At 34.3% G+C, this 17,890-nt stretch overlaps 1 protein-coding gene and 1 long non-coding RNA gene across 3 annotated transcripts in view; one reads left to right on the top strand and one right to left on the bottom strand.

Annotated features, from left to right (window-relative positions):
* Nucleotides 1-216: 216 nt before the first annotated feature.
* Nucleotides 217-2,364, top strand: LOC132911892 (uncharacterized). 2 transcript variants are annotated; one of them, XR_009659106.1, is made up of 3 exons: nucleotides 239-846; nucleotides 951-1,777; nucleotides 1,897-2,364. It is a non-coding gene; the product is annotated as an uncharacterized LOC132911892 (long non-coding RNA). The 2 variants fall into 2 exon arrangements; XR_009659105.1 differs by having other exon boundaries at nucleotides 217-1,777.
* Nucleotides 2,365-2,691: 327 nt separating this feature from the next.
* Nucleotides 2,692-17,890, bottom strand: part of LOC132911885 (suppressor of lurcher protein 1) — a 535,060-nt gene continuing 519,861 nt past the window's right edge. The window contains exons 12-13 of the mRNA XM_060968897.1: nucleotides 15,643-15,887; nucleotides 2,692-6,636 (exon numbers count right to left, since the gene is read on the bottom strand). Coding sequence (XP_060824880.1) covers nucleotides 6,575-6,636; nucleotides 15,643-15,887 — 307 coding nt within the window. The 3' untranslated portion in view covers nucleotides 2,692-6,574. The remainder of the gene's footprint in view (nucleotides 6,637-15,642; nucleotides 15,888-17,890) is intronic.

Raw genomic sequence — 17,890 nt, 5'->3', positions numbered from 1 at the left:
CTGGCAATCGACCTAATTTCTTTCATATATTTAATTGATTAAGAATTTTCGAAGCGCATTTTCGAATGCGCAAGAAAGGAACTTTAGAGAACTGCAAGTGTTTTCTCTGTTTGTCACAGTTGCAATTAAGTTGTAACGAGATTTTCTCTAATTGATTTTTGAGAAAATTCGTTAAGCATTTGCTTTGAGTATTTTTTCTAATAAGAGGATAGAAGAGACTTTTGATTTTAGATGTTACTTATTATTATTTATTATATTTAGATATATTTTTATATTTATTATACTTAGATGTTACTTATTATGGATAATTTTATATTTATTTTTCTGTTTCGTGATTGTCGTGAACGACGGATGATACCACCTGCCACACCACGAACTTTGATATGCAGGTAACATCTGTGATACGTGGAATGAATATCAAACTACAGGCGCTCGCCGCAGTGTGCCGCTACGTGTTTAGGTGAAAATGGTCTATTTCTGTATGAGGAATAACGAGAGTATCTTATCTATGATAACATCGCACGATAACAAATTTATCAAATAATTTAGAAGTAAGCGTTCGTGTTTAAATTGTTTGTTTGATCAATTAAACATCGTAATAGTATCTATAAAGCTTATTACTCATACTGATAATTTAATCGAAGAAATTCCGTTTTTACATTATTTATCAGAAGATCTATTTTATCGTCTTTAAGGTATTATCACACGAATATAATATTTATAAAAAAAGGACATCTTTGGTTGTCCCTTTGTAAAAATGTTTTCGGAAATCGAAAATAAAGAACGTAACTCGTTTCTTTAAATAAACCAACGATACCCGGACACGGACATTAGCTGCATAAAAAAGTACGTTGAATCTAACGCATTTTATTCTGACGCAAACGGGACACGCTCTAAAATAAAAATAAAATGTTAAGGAGATTTAATGGCGACAAACTTTTTTTTTTTAGTGTAGCCCACCCGCACGCGTTTTATCCCAGTTACATCTACGTGCATCTGGCAAGTGACCAATGCCGTTAAAAAAACGGAAGGCTTTCAGCGCGTCCTTTGTAGGTTATTCTCACGTTTCGTACTTGAAAAAATAATTTTGTTAAAGAATAGTGACGTTTTACTGTTGTACGAGAGCTTGCACACCGTTTGTCCGCGTTCTAATTGCTACAGATAATTATCTCAAACAATTTCACTCGGACGTTTATACAACGCGAACAGAGTATTCTCATTTCATAGCACTTTAAGCTCAAGTGGTGAGATCTTTCCTTGGTTAACGATCTTGCAAAGTTATGGAGGAATTTAACCAGCGTCTCCAGGACCATAGTGGCTTGTTTTCAGTGTAAAAAGAACACCGTAAAGCGAACAGGCAATGTAGGACGTGAAATTGATGAACAGGTTTTCGTGGTAAATCTACAAAGGAGTTCTCTACGTGGCGAACATTTGCGAAGTTCCTGTGTATTCGATATTCTGGTCGGTTAGCGTTTAGATATAAACAGCTAACGTGATGGCTAGTATAAGTAAGGTCGTTTCGCCGCAAACTTTTGCGAACGCGATATACGTATCCGCGTTCTTCAAATACAAATACACAGTTGTGAATGCGGTTAATAAAGCGGATGACATAATGTTGAAGAATTTATTGCGCAAATTTATTGTGTAATGACATAAATCTTCTGCGTTGAAAGTAAAGATTCAGATCTCTTCACCTGTGACACTGTGCTATTTGCGTGTGATATCAAAGGCCAAAAATGAAAAATAAAATAAAATCGTGTAGGGACAAAGGATTAAAGTACGTATATATGTTTTTGTAACATTTTATTAATTTCAGTCCAATTGTTCCTGCAAGAAAGACCGTTTCATTGTGAAAATTTCAAAGTATTTTAAATTATTTAAAAATTGTAATTTAAGGTAAATTCTTTTTATAGTTTACACGAAAAAGTAAATTCTTAATATTACAGGTATGTTATTACTTTCATATCTCTTTTTAATAAAGTTCTTTTCCGCGGAATATGTATGAATTATTTTGTTAATTAAAACTGAACGAAGATTACTTGGAATAGGAGAAAAAGAAAGATTATGGTCACTTGGAAACGATTTAAAATAAGAGTTTTTATTTTGTATTGATACTATATGTATCACTCCAAAGTAACTTTTTATTCTAATTAATCGTTTAAACAAATGACAATTTTTAAGTTTTAATTAATTTTAATTAAGTTTTTTAATTAAGTTTTAACGTTTGACACAACTGTTTCGTGTCTTTATGAAATTTCTGATATCTGAAATGAAAACAGAGCAGCATATCTTAAGATTGATAGTTTCGACAAGTAAAGAATAAAGTAAACAGGTAAAGATAAGCACTAATTGAATCTACAAAAACATGCAAAGAAATTCTTAGTAATGTCAGTTCCATTTAGGAATATATTTGTAAAAACCAGATTTTTGAAAATAAATACAGCTAGTTACATATGTAGCTATATTTCATGTATTTTTATTTTCAGTATATATTTGACTTGTTTTTAACGCCATAAATATAAAATATTATTTAACATCGTCGTAATAATTCATTTCAGGATCAAACCAGAAGACATTCGATTTTAGTTGGAACGTTGTTGTTATATGCATCTACTCGAATGTTTCCCAAACAGAACTGAAATTAACAAAATCGTCTCATTGTGTCGCAAAGAAAAATTATTAGGCATCTCGTACAGAGTCATATGTTAAGGTTTATTAGGACAGTAACGATGATTGCATTACAGTTTAGTAACTTATGCGTGAGATGTTCCGGCAAGAGCCTCAAAACAGAATAAGAAAATACATCCGCCACTAGCGGATACCATAGTCGATGCTCCGATCAATGATCGCGCTTTGTCCGGAGCATGACTACGATGCTTTTGAACAGTTTTAACCGCAGGACAAAGTTTTGGAGCGCCCCAGGCGCAACTTTGATAACTCACAGGTCCCAGTAATATGCGGCGTGTAAGGATAAAAGTTTATTTTTTTATTTCTCTTTTGTTTCTTTGGACTCAGGAACTTGCTGCTAGGCCGCCCCTGAACTTCCTGCCTAATTACGGAGCGCTCGTTGAGTCGTAAATCGCAAGAGATTGAAATTTTAATAACTATTTAACTAGTTAAGTCGTTCTTGTACACATAGATCCTCCTTTAACTGCATACAAGTGCACTAATCTTCGCAAACTCAACTAGGCATTTTCTTTTTTTCTTTTTTTTTTTATTGTAGCAAATTAACTTTATAGAACGACGCAAAAGTATAATCTCGCCTACGTTTAGAAGCGCGTACGTATATCGAATTTTCTGCGTTTAATACGTAGCTCCTAATAGAATCGATAAGTGTCGTTTTAATTAAGGCTTTAGCTGCAACGCGAAACGAACGAATTCGCCTGTTTATCGCTGTCTAAATCAATATAGACGTGAGATTGAGTGCGTGAAACGGAACAGCAAAATTAGTAGACCTCAGGTTCGAACCACCAAAGCTACGACATATATCGTTCTCATTTAATTCCGCCACGTACTGAGCTTTATCGGTACGGAATGAAACAGCTTGACAATATACTGTTGTTGACAGCAACTCGAACGGATTAAATATAACAATATTTACAACGTGGTAGTTACATAGAAGCATTTCATAGTGCCAATTCGGGTGTACAACTTCCTAATAGTGTTTCTGCCGTATTCATCTCTTCATAGACAACATATAAATAACAATAAACGTAAGTGATAACTGCTCATATACATTGTACAGTCCATCTTTTTACTTTCTCATGCGCACAGAGACGTTCAAATCGTAATACACAGTCATACTCCTCTCTTTTACCTCTTTCTTTCTTTATAAATCAACTAGAAACTCGGGAGAAGTAGTCAACGCATTATAAACCTATTAAAAAATATCCACAGTAGTCTAACATACACAATGACAGTATTGCTACCTATCCTTATGTATCATTGGATACATCGATGCAATGTTGAACTCGCGAGAGTTTAACGATTTTGCCTTCTTTCGATGTATCCTTGGCGCTTTAACATTTTTGAACATCAACGATGATCTTTGTATTCTCCTTGTTCGCTCGTTATAGTTTATTTGCTTTTGTTGTTCGTTACACGATATATTTGATCGACGTATCTTCGAGATTGACGGTCACAATGATTGTATAAAACCACATTTCACTTCTGTTGCTGGCTATGCTTAACGCGAGAAGCTCGAGGAAGTGAGCTTGATTTTCGGTTTACAGTTTGGCCGGTTTATAGTTTGAAATAATTTTCCAGGAAAGTGGCGGACCTTTGTGCGAAGTACCGCGAAACTATCGTTAACTTCGACGATAATGACTTTCTGCCTCGACATGGCGATGTGCCGATGCATTTCTCCATTGTCTCTCCTTTATCCCTCTTTCTCGCATTGGTCGTTAAACATTTGTCTTTATTGATTATACCTGAAGTGGATGAAGTTTGAACATGAAAGTTTTATGTATCGTGTTTTATCTTAACAGCCTGCAACTTCTTACTCTGTTGTCTTTTCATTAAACCGCGACTGTTTGCACATTTCGTGAACTATTCGCTCTTGCTTCGGTTCGAAACAGAATCTAACTATTGTTTAAGTGACGTTCATTTTTGTTTTGAACGTAGCTTATCAGGGACAGAATTGAGAATCAATAGGTCAAACAATGAAAAACTCGATTACTTTGTTTGTTAAAAATATCCGAATTATTCATGCAAATATATCATAAAATATATTAAAAACTATATATCACTTGCTGCTAGATTACACAGGTAGTTACTCATATATTCGTGTAACTAGAACATATAATAAAATAATTCTTCTTTAAGAACGAAATATCCCTTCTCAGCAACTCAGCTTTTGGTTTCAGTAATTTGTAAAAATGAGCCTAATTTACATATATACTTCATAAGAGATAGAATCACTTTCCTATAGTATTCGAACCGTGTTCAGAAAATTATTTCAAACTTTTTCAGCAATAACCAACGTAGTCGTAATTGTCCCGATCGATTATTAAAGTTAGGTATTGCTCTTCCTTCTACTGTCTGACTATACTTCTCGATTTGATAGTCATCCTTATGATTACTCATTTCAATACTCGAACACGTGCATACATTATTAAAACCGGCTAATTTCGCTTGCCCGCGAAATCCGTATCGCGCCGGTACTTTCTCCGCTTGTTTAAATTGATTCTTTGAAGATATCAAGCTCTGATAGCAATCGTAAATCCGTTTATTTTTGACTTAATTTGAGCGGCGATTCGTAACCGTTCGATCAACTATTGTTTACGTTACGAACCCCTTTATGATTTGTTCGCGTTATATCAGACTTGTATTCGTTTTTCTAATGAACTAAGAAGGAATGGAAACATCACAGTCATATAGAGGATGTAATAATAAATACATTCGTAGTGTACTTAGGAAGGCGAATATTTCGTGTTTCTCTGTTCACTATACGTATGACTTTCAAATAAATTCTTCGGGCAGATAGTTCATAGCGATTTAATAAATTCGTTTCCGTACGAGGAGAAAAACATTAACAATTCAGCACTTTGGATACGTCATTCTACAACAAATTATAGACTTGTATCGTTACTTATACAACTCTCGTAATATCCTCTCTTCGTACGCGTTCGTTAAGTATCTATACTAACAGGGAACGTTCTCGAGTTTGTAAAGATAAAACGTTATGAAGTTTTTAGCAAGTGCACGTGGAGTGTTGTTAAGCGATACACGAGCCTCTTACTCTATAAATTTGTTAAGAGATGTAAAGTAACTGATCGTTGGAAGAGACCTAGTGAATTTCTCAAGAATCGTATTTCATTGTTTAAATCCATATTCGAAATAATGAGATAAATTTGATTTTTTAATAAAAAATTACGTTGCTTGTTAAACTTGATCGACGGGGAAACTCGTTACTCACATTTCCAACTAATCGAGTGTAATAATATTTTTATTTGCGAATCTCCCATGTCTCCATCCATCGTATCGATTTGTTAAAAATAAATCATATTTAGACTTCTCTAAGGATTAGAATCCATCTAACTGAAATTGATTTTTCTTTATCAACTTTTAATTCCACGATGATCAAAATTTCTGAATTAAGAAATCATTCGGTTAAGAACACGCAAAGAAAAAAAATTCAATTTTCCAATTAGTCTAAGCTTCGAAATTTATTCGAGGATTAAGACGAAACCGCGTATCTCTGATCAACACATCTTATACACTCTTCTACAACTTCATAGTTATTTCGCATCGCGAATCTTCCTTCGGTAGGTTTGGATCTCCTCTTATTGCCGATACTCTTTACCGTGATAGTTATACGTAGTAAAACGATGGAGAATGAACGGTGGCGAATTAATGCGGCGACGTAGATTTAATAAATGAGTCGTTAATGTCCTGTATGTATGTATCTTGAGGGAGATCGACTTTGGTATCCCTTTGGCAATTTCACTGATGCAAACGGTGTACCCACTTTCCTTCGTACGACGAATAATGGAGGATTTTGGATGGCTCCTGTCTTCGAAGTTATAGTTCGTTGTAAATTGAGCCAAAGACCCGTCCAAGTTACTGATCGTGATTAAAGCGAAACTCGGCCAAAGAGAAGCAGGCTCACGAACAGCATCACCAGCGCCATTCCACCTTTAACAAAAAATAAAGTAGCGAGACTTGTGATTACCTTGACGCGATCAAGATAACGACGTTCTAAAAATCTTTTTACGTTCTAGCAACGGGGTGGCTGACGACCAAGCCAGCACTCGACGTAAGAAAGAACGGACGTAGTACGCGATAACAGGCATTTACGATAACACAAATAACTAGTGTTGTGTGGCATCCGCTTGCCCTAAGTCTTCCCGTAAATACTCGTTTACTGCAGCGGCCACCATGGAAACGGGGAAATATTATCTGTATAATTATCCACGCGAATCTACGTACAAATAATGTCCATGAAATGATTTATGCGAGAATAATGGCCCCTGGCCAATATTTAACTCTGATCATTTACGTTTCCAGCAACTATTGTACTTTCTTGCTTTTATTTCTCTTCCCTCGATGTTACCGTTTATCTTGCAGTTGTTGCTCGTTGGCGTGAGAAATAAAGAATTTTATGAAATAGGAAGTTTGCAATTTAATCGATCAGTTTATCGTGTATGCAGGATATTCAAATAGTTACTATCCGATGTTTATTTTGTGAACGATAGCTTTGTGAAAGAAGCAGAAGAAAACAGAATTTCGCTGTTGTCTTTGATAAGGAACGTAATAAGAAAACAGTGATCATAATAAGAAATTGCCAATATGAAAAAGTGACGTTTGCTATTGTGTTGGTTTCAAAAGGTGTTGAAACTTTCCTTTTCTCATATTTTTACATTTTATAAGGAGCGTTACCGGCCCGTAACTACGTGAACACCCTGTGTATACAATTTATTTTGGAAATAATTTAATCATTACGTCGCTTTGCATCGTTCATGTGATATAACTCAATCGCGGATGCGATTGATTTATTTAACTCCAGGTTGCCAGCACAGAGTTAAATAATTAACGAAAATCACGTGAAAACTTTAACAAGCGACGCGACATTCACGATAACGTTAGAAACATTAATTCAAACGTGACTGACGGCTGCTGCCACATAATAAAACGATTAAAGCTAACGATATTTAAATATCGCTGTGTAATTTCAATACGGAGCAGTTGCACATTTGATGGTAAAAAATTTTCTGATCAGAAACTAAATTTTCATAACAAATTCAATTTCTTTTTATCTGTCTTAATGAAAACTGTAATGAAAAAAATTCCACTTAAAACTTCATTAATTGTTTTGCGCCTTCAACAGGCGCGGTATAAAAGGAAAACCATCCTTAATCGTTCGTGTTGAGGTTATTGGATGTATGTGAATACAAAGGAACGCGTGGATAAATTGTAAGGTAGAAAAAAATATATATATTTTGAATATTAAAGTGAAGTACAAAGTTCGAAATATAATTGAACTGATCCAGATCCGCACGCTAGCAGCATTACCCTATGACTGAAAAACCCTGAAGCCAACGTTGCATGTATACCGTTTATGGTTTGCCTTCGACGCAGTCTTTTGTCTATACGCTGTCGATGGCTTCAGTGCTTGAGAAAACTAAAGACCAGATGTAGAGCTTTCTTAGAAGTGGCGACCACTTCAAGTTCGTTTAAACGAATTATTATTGCTCGTTATTATTGTATTGTTACCATTATGTTCGTAAGTAACAGCTCTTTCCTATACTCTCGTTTCTTCCGTCCAATCATTGATACAAGTTTACACGCGCTGAAAGCGCGTTTACGTTCCCGTAACAACGTATAATGCGATACACCTTTACAATAGGGGAAAGGATGGAACGTTTCTCGCGTTGATTTGCATCGCAAACGAGTTGCACGGATTTTCGTTCCGTTGTAATACAGATATTGGGAAAAATCCTGTATCGGGGCACGCTCGAAGGGGGCACTTGCAGAGTAATTGCATTCGAAAGCACGGTCGATAGTAAAAGAGAGAGAAAAAAAAAATGAAGAGGTAGAGAGGGAAAGAAATGCCGACTCGAAGCGAGCAATACAGTGGCTCGCAAAAGTATTCGAACGTTCGAAACTCTTCTTTGTATAGATTACAAAAAATATTTTTTCATTAGCGTCGTAACGAGGCCCGACTGTCGTCATTACATCGATGAAATTTGAAACCAACAAAGATGCACGTATATTCGTATAAAGTACACGGTCCGCGAAGATTACCAAAGTATTTGAACAGACAGTTGTTCGCTAGATTGTCTTTAGCGCTAGTTCTATGTTTAAGACTTTTCTATTAAGATTATGCTATTATTCGTGCTGTATGCTAATTTTCCACTAAGCGTACATTTCCAATAAACGTCATATAACTTTTATATACAGTTGCTTCCAAATGTTATTGTTTCAATTACCAATAGTCGTGTCTCGTCGCAGTGTCAGCAAAGTTTGAAGAAGCTAGAATTCGTAGAATGCATGTAATATCTAAACAAATGATATATTAGATCGAAAAGTTCCTTTCGTTTTATAAAGTAATAATGCACAACATTTTCCGTTTTGTATTATTTTATCGAATTATGTATGATCCATTCTGTTCTATCAAACTAAAAATCACAACGTTCGACAGATTAGGTTTCATGTTTGTATAAAGATACGTAGTTGTAAAAGGCGTGTCTGTAGAAGAAAGACACTTTTCGGACAACCTAATACATTCACAAAAGTTTTCTGTAGTAAGTGCTGGAATACTTTCGTGAGTCACTGTACCTTCGCTTTGTAACGAAGAGAATGTTACGCAATCTTGTACTGTCGTGTCGCGGTAAATATCGAAGATCAATGATATAATTAGGGATATCGAATCCTTTAAATGCATTCTGTCGTCTTAAAGAACGAATCGCCGAAGAGAACGTGACGCTATAGACCATGGAATATATAAATACGATGTGCCCGTGTCCTATTTACAGTTTGTTCCAAAACAATGGCGTCCAATTCAATTGTATCAGTCGCTCTCGAAGCGCGACGCGCGTAATAATTGGCTCTGTTTAGTTTCACCGAATTCTCTCTTTTTTTCCCCCTGTATTTTCCTTTTTTCCCGTCTCTCTTTCCCCTAACTTCTCTGTCAGTTCCATTACCAGCCGGAGTCTGTGCGAGGATATTGGGTTGAACGCATTAATTACTTTCATGATCGACTAAATTGCACGGACTGATGCTGGCGAATTGTATTGTTTTGCTACCGTACTCACGCCATTGCCGCTGCACTCGCTACATCCATGCAATTTTCCTTTTAATTTAGCTTACAATTTCTTTCGCGACCATTTTTCCCCGATTCTTATTCGACTGAAAAATGTTACTCTCTATCGACAGACAAATAACACAGTTCAGCATTGATTGCTTTCACTTTTTCTCGCAAAACCGCTGGAAATAGTTGAAAATGAATTTAACGTTTGAGCTGTTAAACGCTTTATGTATGTGCCGTTTTAGATAAATGAGAAGAATGTTGTAAAAAGAGAGTTGATGGCTTATACATGCGCTCTATACGATGTATTACAGAAACAAATTGATCAATATATTGTTTCTTATTATACAGGGATACTAAATCTTGATCTAATATCTGCTAAAAATAATCTTCCATATGCATTCAATTATTTTGTAATCTATCTATGTACTTGTATTATTTTACTCTTATATATAACTTGTATTATTTTACTCTTTAGCAATATGAACGTCGTACAATTTTCTGCTGTCTATTAAGAATTTTAGAATACAATTTCTGTAAAAAAGGCGAATTTACACAACGACTATGTAGCGTAGAGTAAATGGTAAAAAGAGGAAGCAGGACCAGGAATACGAAAAATTATACAATCACAATTTTCATTACACAATATTGAAAATTAAGCAATATTTCGATATTAATAGAAGCTGTTCACTTTAAATTAATACGATGCTGTACATGAGAATCCTGTCCGATGCATATCCATGAACATCAATACAGTGCGCGTTTCGTATTTAATTGTATATCATTATATAAATCAAATTCGTTCATTTAATACACAGACACGCTATACATTTAGAACCCTTTGATCAGATACAACATTACTGGCCATCAGTTTGCTATTAATTCCACGTTTCCTGCTATTGCCGTTTGAAAATTCTTCTGTGCCAGTTGTTTGTTAAGGTTTACTTGTTGATCTTCCAAATATTTCTTTATACTTTTTTTTTTAATGACATCCTATTGCGAATCGTTCTTACGCAAATTTAATTAGTTTTAACGGGCGAATGGCAAGCCAATTTCGCAGATTATACCGTAATCCTGTTAGAGTAATATCGATTCCATTTAACTTTCACGGGATTCAATTGTACAACCTATTTCGATTTCTTTCTGCGATTAATACGTTCACCAATTTATTCATAACATTCCACATTATGGGACGTGGACGAGAGTACGTGAATTATTACGCGCAGTAATGAATACTGTCTGTTAATCGCCACTGATTACGTTGGTAAATCCGAAAACGAGTTTTACGCGATCAATCGGCTAACAGAGAATTTTCATAACTGAGAAAGTTTAAACGTAGAAAACCTAGTTAATACGCGTGGATGCCCATACGTTCATATGAGATTTACAGATACAAGAACACACAGAATTCAAGTAAAACACAAACGCTCTCAGATATAAAGATATCGATAAGAATAATTTTTGAATCGTGGAAAATAATTTTTTAGGATATTTCAAATATCGGAAGAAGGTCTGTGAAATGTAAAAATTTCCAAGTGTTAATATATGATTCGACTGTTCGATATGAACCGCAAACATTGATGTAAGTAAATGCGTGCAAGTGAATTTCTCTGAGGGAATCGAAGGAAGAGAAGAAATGTGGCCCTCGTAATTTCTATTATATCATCCCAAGGGTTTCCGTAAGATTGTTCGGCTTCCTTTATATCCGGGAAACTTGATTCTTGTCTTTAGTATTGGTCTGTGTTCCGTGCTTTACATCGCATCCGAGTTTAGAGAAAGGGCGACGAGTATATTCTCTGTTTTGACTTCGCTGCTCTTTCTATCTGGATTTTTTTATCAAGCGCAGACACATATAACGTGTGTGTAATATGACGAAAACGAAAGAAGAAAGGCCTTTTGTGTCATTCGTAAGGGAAACTTTGTAAAATAAAAATGCGCGTGCACAACGTGTTTCGAATGTAAACGTTGCCTCAACTCGAAACTTTTGTTCCATTGATATTCGGCTGTTATCTGTGCAAAATGCTATCTTTACAGCGCTGTACTGCGAACAACTGTTGCCTATAAATTTTCTTCACTACAATACTGATAATTATTGATATGCATATATGTATGAATATTTGCATCTTTGACGCAATTATGCTTTATGTACGTATCCTACATTTTTATACGCGCATAAATGACTTTCGTAGTATGGAAATTGACTGGATACGAAGGAAATAGAGGCGGTTTAAAAATTTGAATGATCGAATAGCGATTGAAATTTGTCGAAGTTAAAGGCGAAGCTATTGGGTTGGCAACTAATTTGTAATTGGATGGTAATGACAAAATCCGCAATCACTTAGTTGCCAACCAACAATACATAGATGAGGTGTGCACATAGGAGGGGCGCGGGTAAACGAATGAAAGAGAAGAATTGACAAGAGTATTCGACTGATACCACGTTATTGGAATTCATTATTAGAAAATTGAAATTTAATTAACTGTATTAATTTATAACGCTATTAATTTATGATTTTGTAATATCTGGTTGTTCGATTCAATTTTACGGTTCAACGATAAACATTGTTATAATTTCCATAAAATTTACTTCACTGTTTATTTATTTCTATAGCCTATAGCATATGTAAATTTTATTCGTATTTAAGTTTGGAGAATAATACATTTTCTCTTCCACGATTCAACGATAAAACAGGCAAAGTTCCACAAGTATATTTTACCAACAAACTGTCGATTCTTCTGCATCTATGAGAAATTTAAAGATACAAAAATATAGAAAATATCCAAACTATTGTACTCGATAGCGAAACAATTCCATGCTCAAGTTCCATTTGTTTAATCGTGTTCATAAACCTACGAATTTACTAATATTAAAACTATCTATAAGTTATACGTTATTTTTCGTATCTAATATAAAATTCTATTTAAAATTATTCTATTTTCTTATTATTTTTATTATTCTATTTAAAATTATTATAAAATTGTAAAAACTATTCGTGCAATTTCCAAATTGCGAAAGCTGTACTTCCAGTTTGTCAATTCGCTGCTACTGTCGTTAATAACTTACCGTGCAAGACGGATGTTCATGTACCCAATTGTATTTTTTTAACATTAAGAAACATCTCAAGTTTGAGCAAAATATGAAAAAATTGTACGATTCTTCGTATCAACTTCATATGAAATTCATGTTAAATTTCATATGAAATATTTGTTTAAAACGTTAAAGTACGTTTTTTAAGGTAAAGCGAGGGCGAGGTTGAAATGGTATAAATTCGAGAATCGCAACAGGATTGAAGTTTTGGAACATGAGGATCCGGGCACCGGTATCCGCTTTCTATTCCACGTATCGCTCTTGATTCGTTCGATTTATGTACGATTAAAGCAAACGAATCCATCTTCCGAGTGATTTAATAATGGAAGAAAGTACACAAAAATTCGATTTCCTCTATCAATATCTGCAGGGCAACACTGGTCGCTCGTCTATCGCAAATCCTCTTATAAATCGTGTATAATCTTTTTTACACTAACGCATGCTTCCGCTGTTTCGGATGTAAACTGTCGATTATTCATGGGATTGCACGATAAACCGGTGAGTGTTTGAATCCGATGAGAGGTTGAACTTTTTTAAATCCATAACCAATGTAGCCTTTCGTTTTGCGAACACGGAAAACTAGTATCAGAAAAACTATGGAACGAAGAAGCTTAAGCATTGGCAATTACGCGAACAACAAAAAATTTTAATATTATCATTTGTCTGTACATAATCCTTGTCTCGCGGCTTACGATGGCTTCCGGTTTGCACATCCCCCTTTTCTATGTTATAAAAAAAAAAAAAAAAAATTTGAATACGTAGTAAGGCAAAGACATTTTGATTTATTTGATTCTTTATTAAAATCAACGAGATAACGCTTCGGATTATTTTATTGATTCAAAACGAAATAAAAGCTCGCCATTGTTTCTGATGGCTTGGAAAATACGTTCTTTAAAGAGCAATATGTATATAAAAGTGATACGAAAGGGAGGAAACAATAAGCTCGTAATTCGCTAAAAAAGAGAACAGAGGAAAGTTCGTCGAACTTGCGCGTTTACCTGCTTTGCGTATACGCATGTGAAAATATTAAAACGCACAGTGCACGCGTCTCGTGACGCGCAATCGCGACCGTATGTATGTTTGCATTGGAAACTACGGCTTCGTGAGCCTTGCTAGCTCGGTATTGCGTTTCTAAAGTTTAGCATTAACAGTACAGAATCGATTGCTTCATTAAAACGTGTGCGTCGATAACGCATCGTTAGGAGATTTTGTAATACGTGACTGCGTTATGTTCAACCTAGATTTTTTAATCGCGCCCCAGTAAATACTTCACTGATATAATATTAACCTTACTACGTTTTTTTGTATCATTTTCGAACGAGTCGTATTTTTCTTATAGAAATTAGAGATTATATAGTTGAAGATATTAGGTTCATGCAGGTTAGGAAATTTTCTTAAATTCGAGGAAAATGGCGATAAAGATTGTCTCAGAACATTAAATGTTCCTCCTTTGGTTGAAATGAAAGCGATAAAGTTGATATATACAAATTTCGAGTTGTATTTTTCTTATAGAAATCAGAGGTTATATAATTGAAGATATTAGGTTCATGCAGGTTAGGAAAATTTCTTAAATTCGAGGAAAATGGCGATAAAGATTGTCTCAGAACATTAAATGTTCCTTTTTCGGTTGAAACGAAAGCGACAGAGTTGATATATACAAATTTCGGATCGAATTTTTCTTATAGAAATTAGAGATTATATAGTTGAAGATATTAGGTTCATACAGGTTAGGAAAATTTCTTAAATTCAAGGAAAATGGCGATAAAGATTGTCTCAGAACATTAAATGTTCTTTTTTAGCTGATAGATGCAAATTTTGTGGATCGTAGCAGCTTAAGTGTAATGAAACATGTAACAGGAAATAGTATTTGTCGTAAACAAACATTCTGTTGAATAAAAGAACGTTCGGATATACGGATAATGTATGTAGCTATATTTATTTTTTAACGAGTACGTCCTAGGTTAGATAATGTTATTTATCGTGGAATATAAATAACCGGACAATGTTACACAGATATTCATTTCTTATTTTGTATATTTCTTGTAGATAATATTTTTATATAGAATTTTTCGCATACAGAATTGTTATGTTATCTTAACATTTACTGTTTTCACGTCGTTTAATATTAAACGTGATTCGGTCGCATGTGCAGTATCTGTGATCGTTCCGATATGAATTGATTTTAAAATATTTAACAGAGAGCCGGAAACACCGAGCAGCAGTTATTTGTATTAATTTTTAATTAGAAGTATTTGCCCCGTTTTATAGATAAACGTCGAAATTATATTATTTAAAATGATATTCGACTCAATTAAAGGTTTATAATTATTTTAATACGTTTTTATAGATGTTACTCCGCGTACACAAATTTCATTACTTTTTACGTATAAACGTGCAAACATACGAACCGAGTTTCCATATCATCTTTGTTATCTCGTGCATACATATATTTGCAAAAATTGTAGAATACGTTTTTCGTTGTAAAAAAATTTCTTGCGTTTCTTATGCCGTAATTATATATTTTGTATGAAGCAGGGAAATACCATGCGCCTTCTCTCTTTCTCGTGTATACTTTAAACAAGGCGTATTTAAATTTCCTTTTGTACAATCAGGATGACGGGATTACATTAATATTTTAGAAATTTTATTTTAATTTCTCTGTCGTCGTACGGAAATTAACCAGAATAGAGTAGAGAAAAAAAAAAGGAAAAAACGTCCGAGCATTGTGTAGGGAACGTAAAAATTCGAGTACGAGAGAAAGGGGACGAAAGTTGCTCGTCGAGAAAAAAAGGAAGTTTAGTTTTACCTTTTAACGTTGACGCGTTACTCGGCGGCTTTGTTGTATAATTTCCTTCCTCGTCCATAAACACATAGCTAGCGTTAAATCCTGTTCCATCGTATCTGCCGTTGCTTTTAAAGGTTACGCGAAAGAACTTTCTGTCGCTCTCCACGTCGAATTCCTTTTGTTGACCGCAATGCCTCGAATACTTCCGGTCCCTAGACATGTAATTCGAAAATTCGACGAAGTCGCTCGCAGACACCGCCTCGCAGCTGTAACATTAACATCGTTCATCGTTCATCATCAGAGATAAAAAAATAGCAGTCGTTTTTTAGGCTCTTGTGATAACTTAATTTTGTTTAAGCTGTTCGCCTCTATATGACCCGAAATGGACGTTTTATTTCGATAGAAAAATATTAAAATATATATACATCGTTTTCGAATATTTGGTTTTATCATTTCGTTGTCTTCGTACCTTTTGTGTATTCAACGATTTTCACGAATAAAAGAGTTTCAAAAGCATGATATCTGACAAGATACAAACGTGAAGGAGAAGCGAGGAAGACAGTAGGTTTCAATGGAAAACAATGATCGCTAAACATTATATCAAAGAGATTTAAAAAAACAAAGGGCATTAGATAATAATTTAAAATTTTTTTACTTTGATTTTAAAGTTCATTACAAATGTTTATGATTTGTTTCGTTATCGGTGATCACCATCGATAACGATTATTGACGGTGAAAATATTTTTCAATTACCGGTAACCATTCTTGGTGGTGAAAATGTTTCTCAGTTGCCAGTAACCTGCGTTATTGGCGGTGAAAATGTCTTCCAGCTGCCAGTGGTCAGCATTATTGGCGGTGAAAATGTTTTTCAGATGCTAGTAACCAGCATTATTGAAAATGTTTTTCAGTTACTAGTAATCATTATCAATGGTAAAGAGTTGTTTCTTTGGAGAATCGTAGATTTTCATTGATATTACTGATAATTATTTGTATTTGAAAGACGTCAAAGTCGGATGATCCTCAATTCGTAATTTTTTCCGACGAAGCTAGTTTCTAGTAATTTTTTGAAAAATATTTTCACAGTGAAAAAGTAATTGCATCGTTAATGTTAAGGAAGTTATATTAGGTTGTCCGAAAAGTTTCTTTCGTTTCATAAGGTGATAATAGATGAACAACAATTTCTGTTTTATATTATCTTATTGAATTAGGTATAATTCATTTCGTTATATTTCTATTATTATGTACGTGCATAATTCAATAAACTAATATAAAACAAAAAACATTGTGCGTCTATTATTTCCTTATAAAACTAAAGAAACATTTCGGACAACCTAATACATAAAAGTTGGCGAAGTGTGTCCATATAGAAGTTGAATATAATTAACAAACAAATCGTCGAAAACGTTGAAATATTTTTGCTTGTAGCGAAAATTCCAATACTTTGTGCTACCGTGAAAATTCCCTTCGAAACCGCTGACCTGCGATATTCTGTCCTCTTAAAACGTCCTCTATAGATCGGTATAATCTTATGAATTGGATAGTAATACAATGTAGCAGGGGATGTTATTGCGTTCGATATTATACCGAAGAAACGACGAGGAGACAAGCGTATCGATGTCTGCGTATAAAACTACACACAATACGCGAGCACAATACGGAATCGAAGTTTACACAATTTTCAGAGTGTTTTATTACGGAAGTCTGGTTCTTTCGTTATGTGTATATACACTTTCGCGAGTTATCAGTTTTTTCAACGCCATCGATCGGCTACGATATTTAATAACGTATACATCGAGTATAATTTAAACGCATTATTTGCTTCTAATTTCGCGTGCAATGATATCGATTAATAAATTTTAAACTCGTCTCCCTTCTGTAATCGCGATAGAAAATAGTTTCTGAAATACGAATGCTACTTATTAAATCTTCAATGGATACTTTATCGTGGTATACTTTGTTAAAGACCGCTTGCAATAATTCACCAATGTGTGTCTTATAAATTTAATAGCAGCGGGAGTTAATGTTGCAGTAGAAACGAGTAATTAGTAATTAAAATGAAATAAAAACTGCGATTGACTTGAAAATCTTTCTTATTCTTCGTTCATGTTATTACAAATATAATGAAGAGTAAATATTTTTGCAGTCACTGTGTATATCTGTTGGTCTCATAAAAAAATAAGGAATGTTGGTTCTCATTGTTAGTTTTCCACTAAATCCTATATTTCAATAATATTCGTGTTGTTGTTAATCAAATGTTAAATAAAAATTT

The sequence above is a fragment of the Bombus pascuorum genome, chromosome 11 (genome assembly GCF_905332965.1).
Source record: "Bombus pascuorum chromosome 11, iyBomPasc1.1, whole genome shotgun sequence".
In the NCBI taxonomy this organism is placed as follows: Eukaryota; Metazoa; Arthropoda; class Insecta; order Hymenoptera; family Apidae; genus Bombus; species Bombus pascuorum.
Note: the sequence above shows the minus strand (reverse complement) of the source record. Positions and strands in the feature narration are given on the sequence as shown.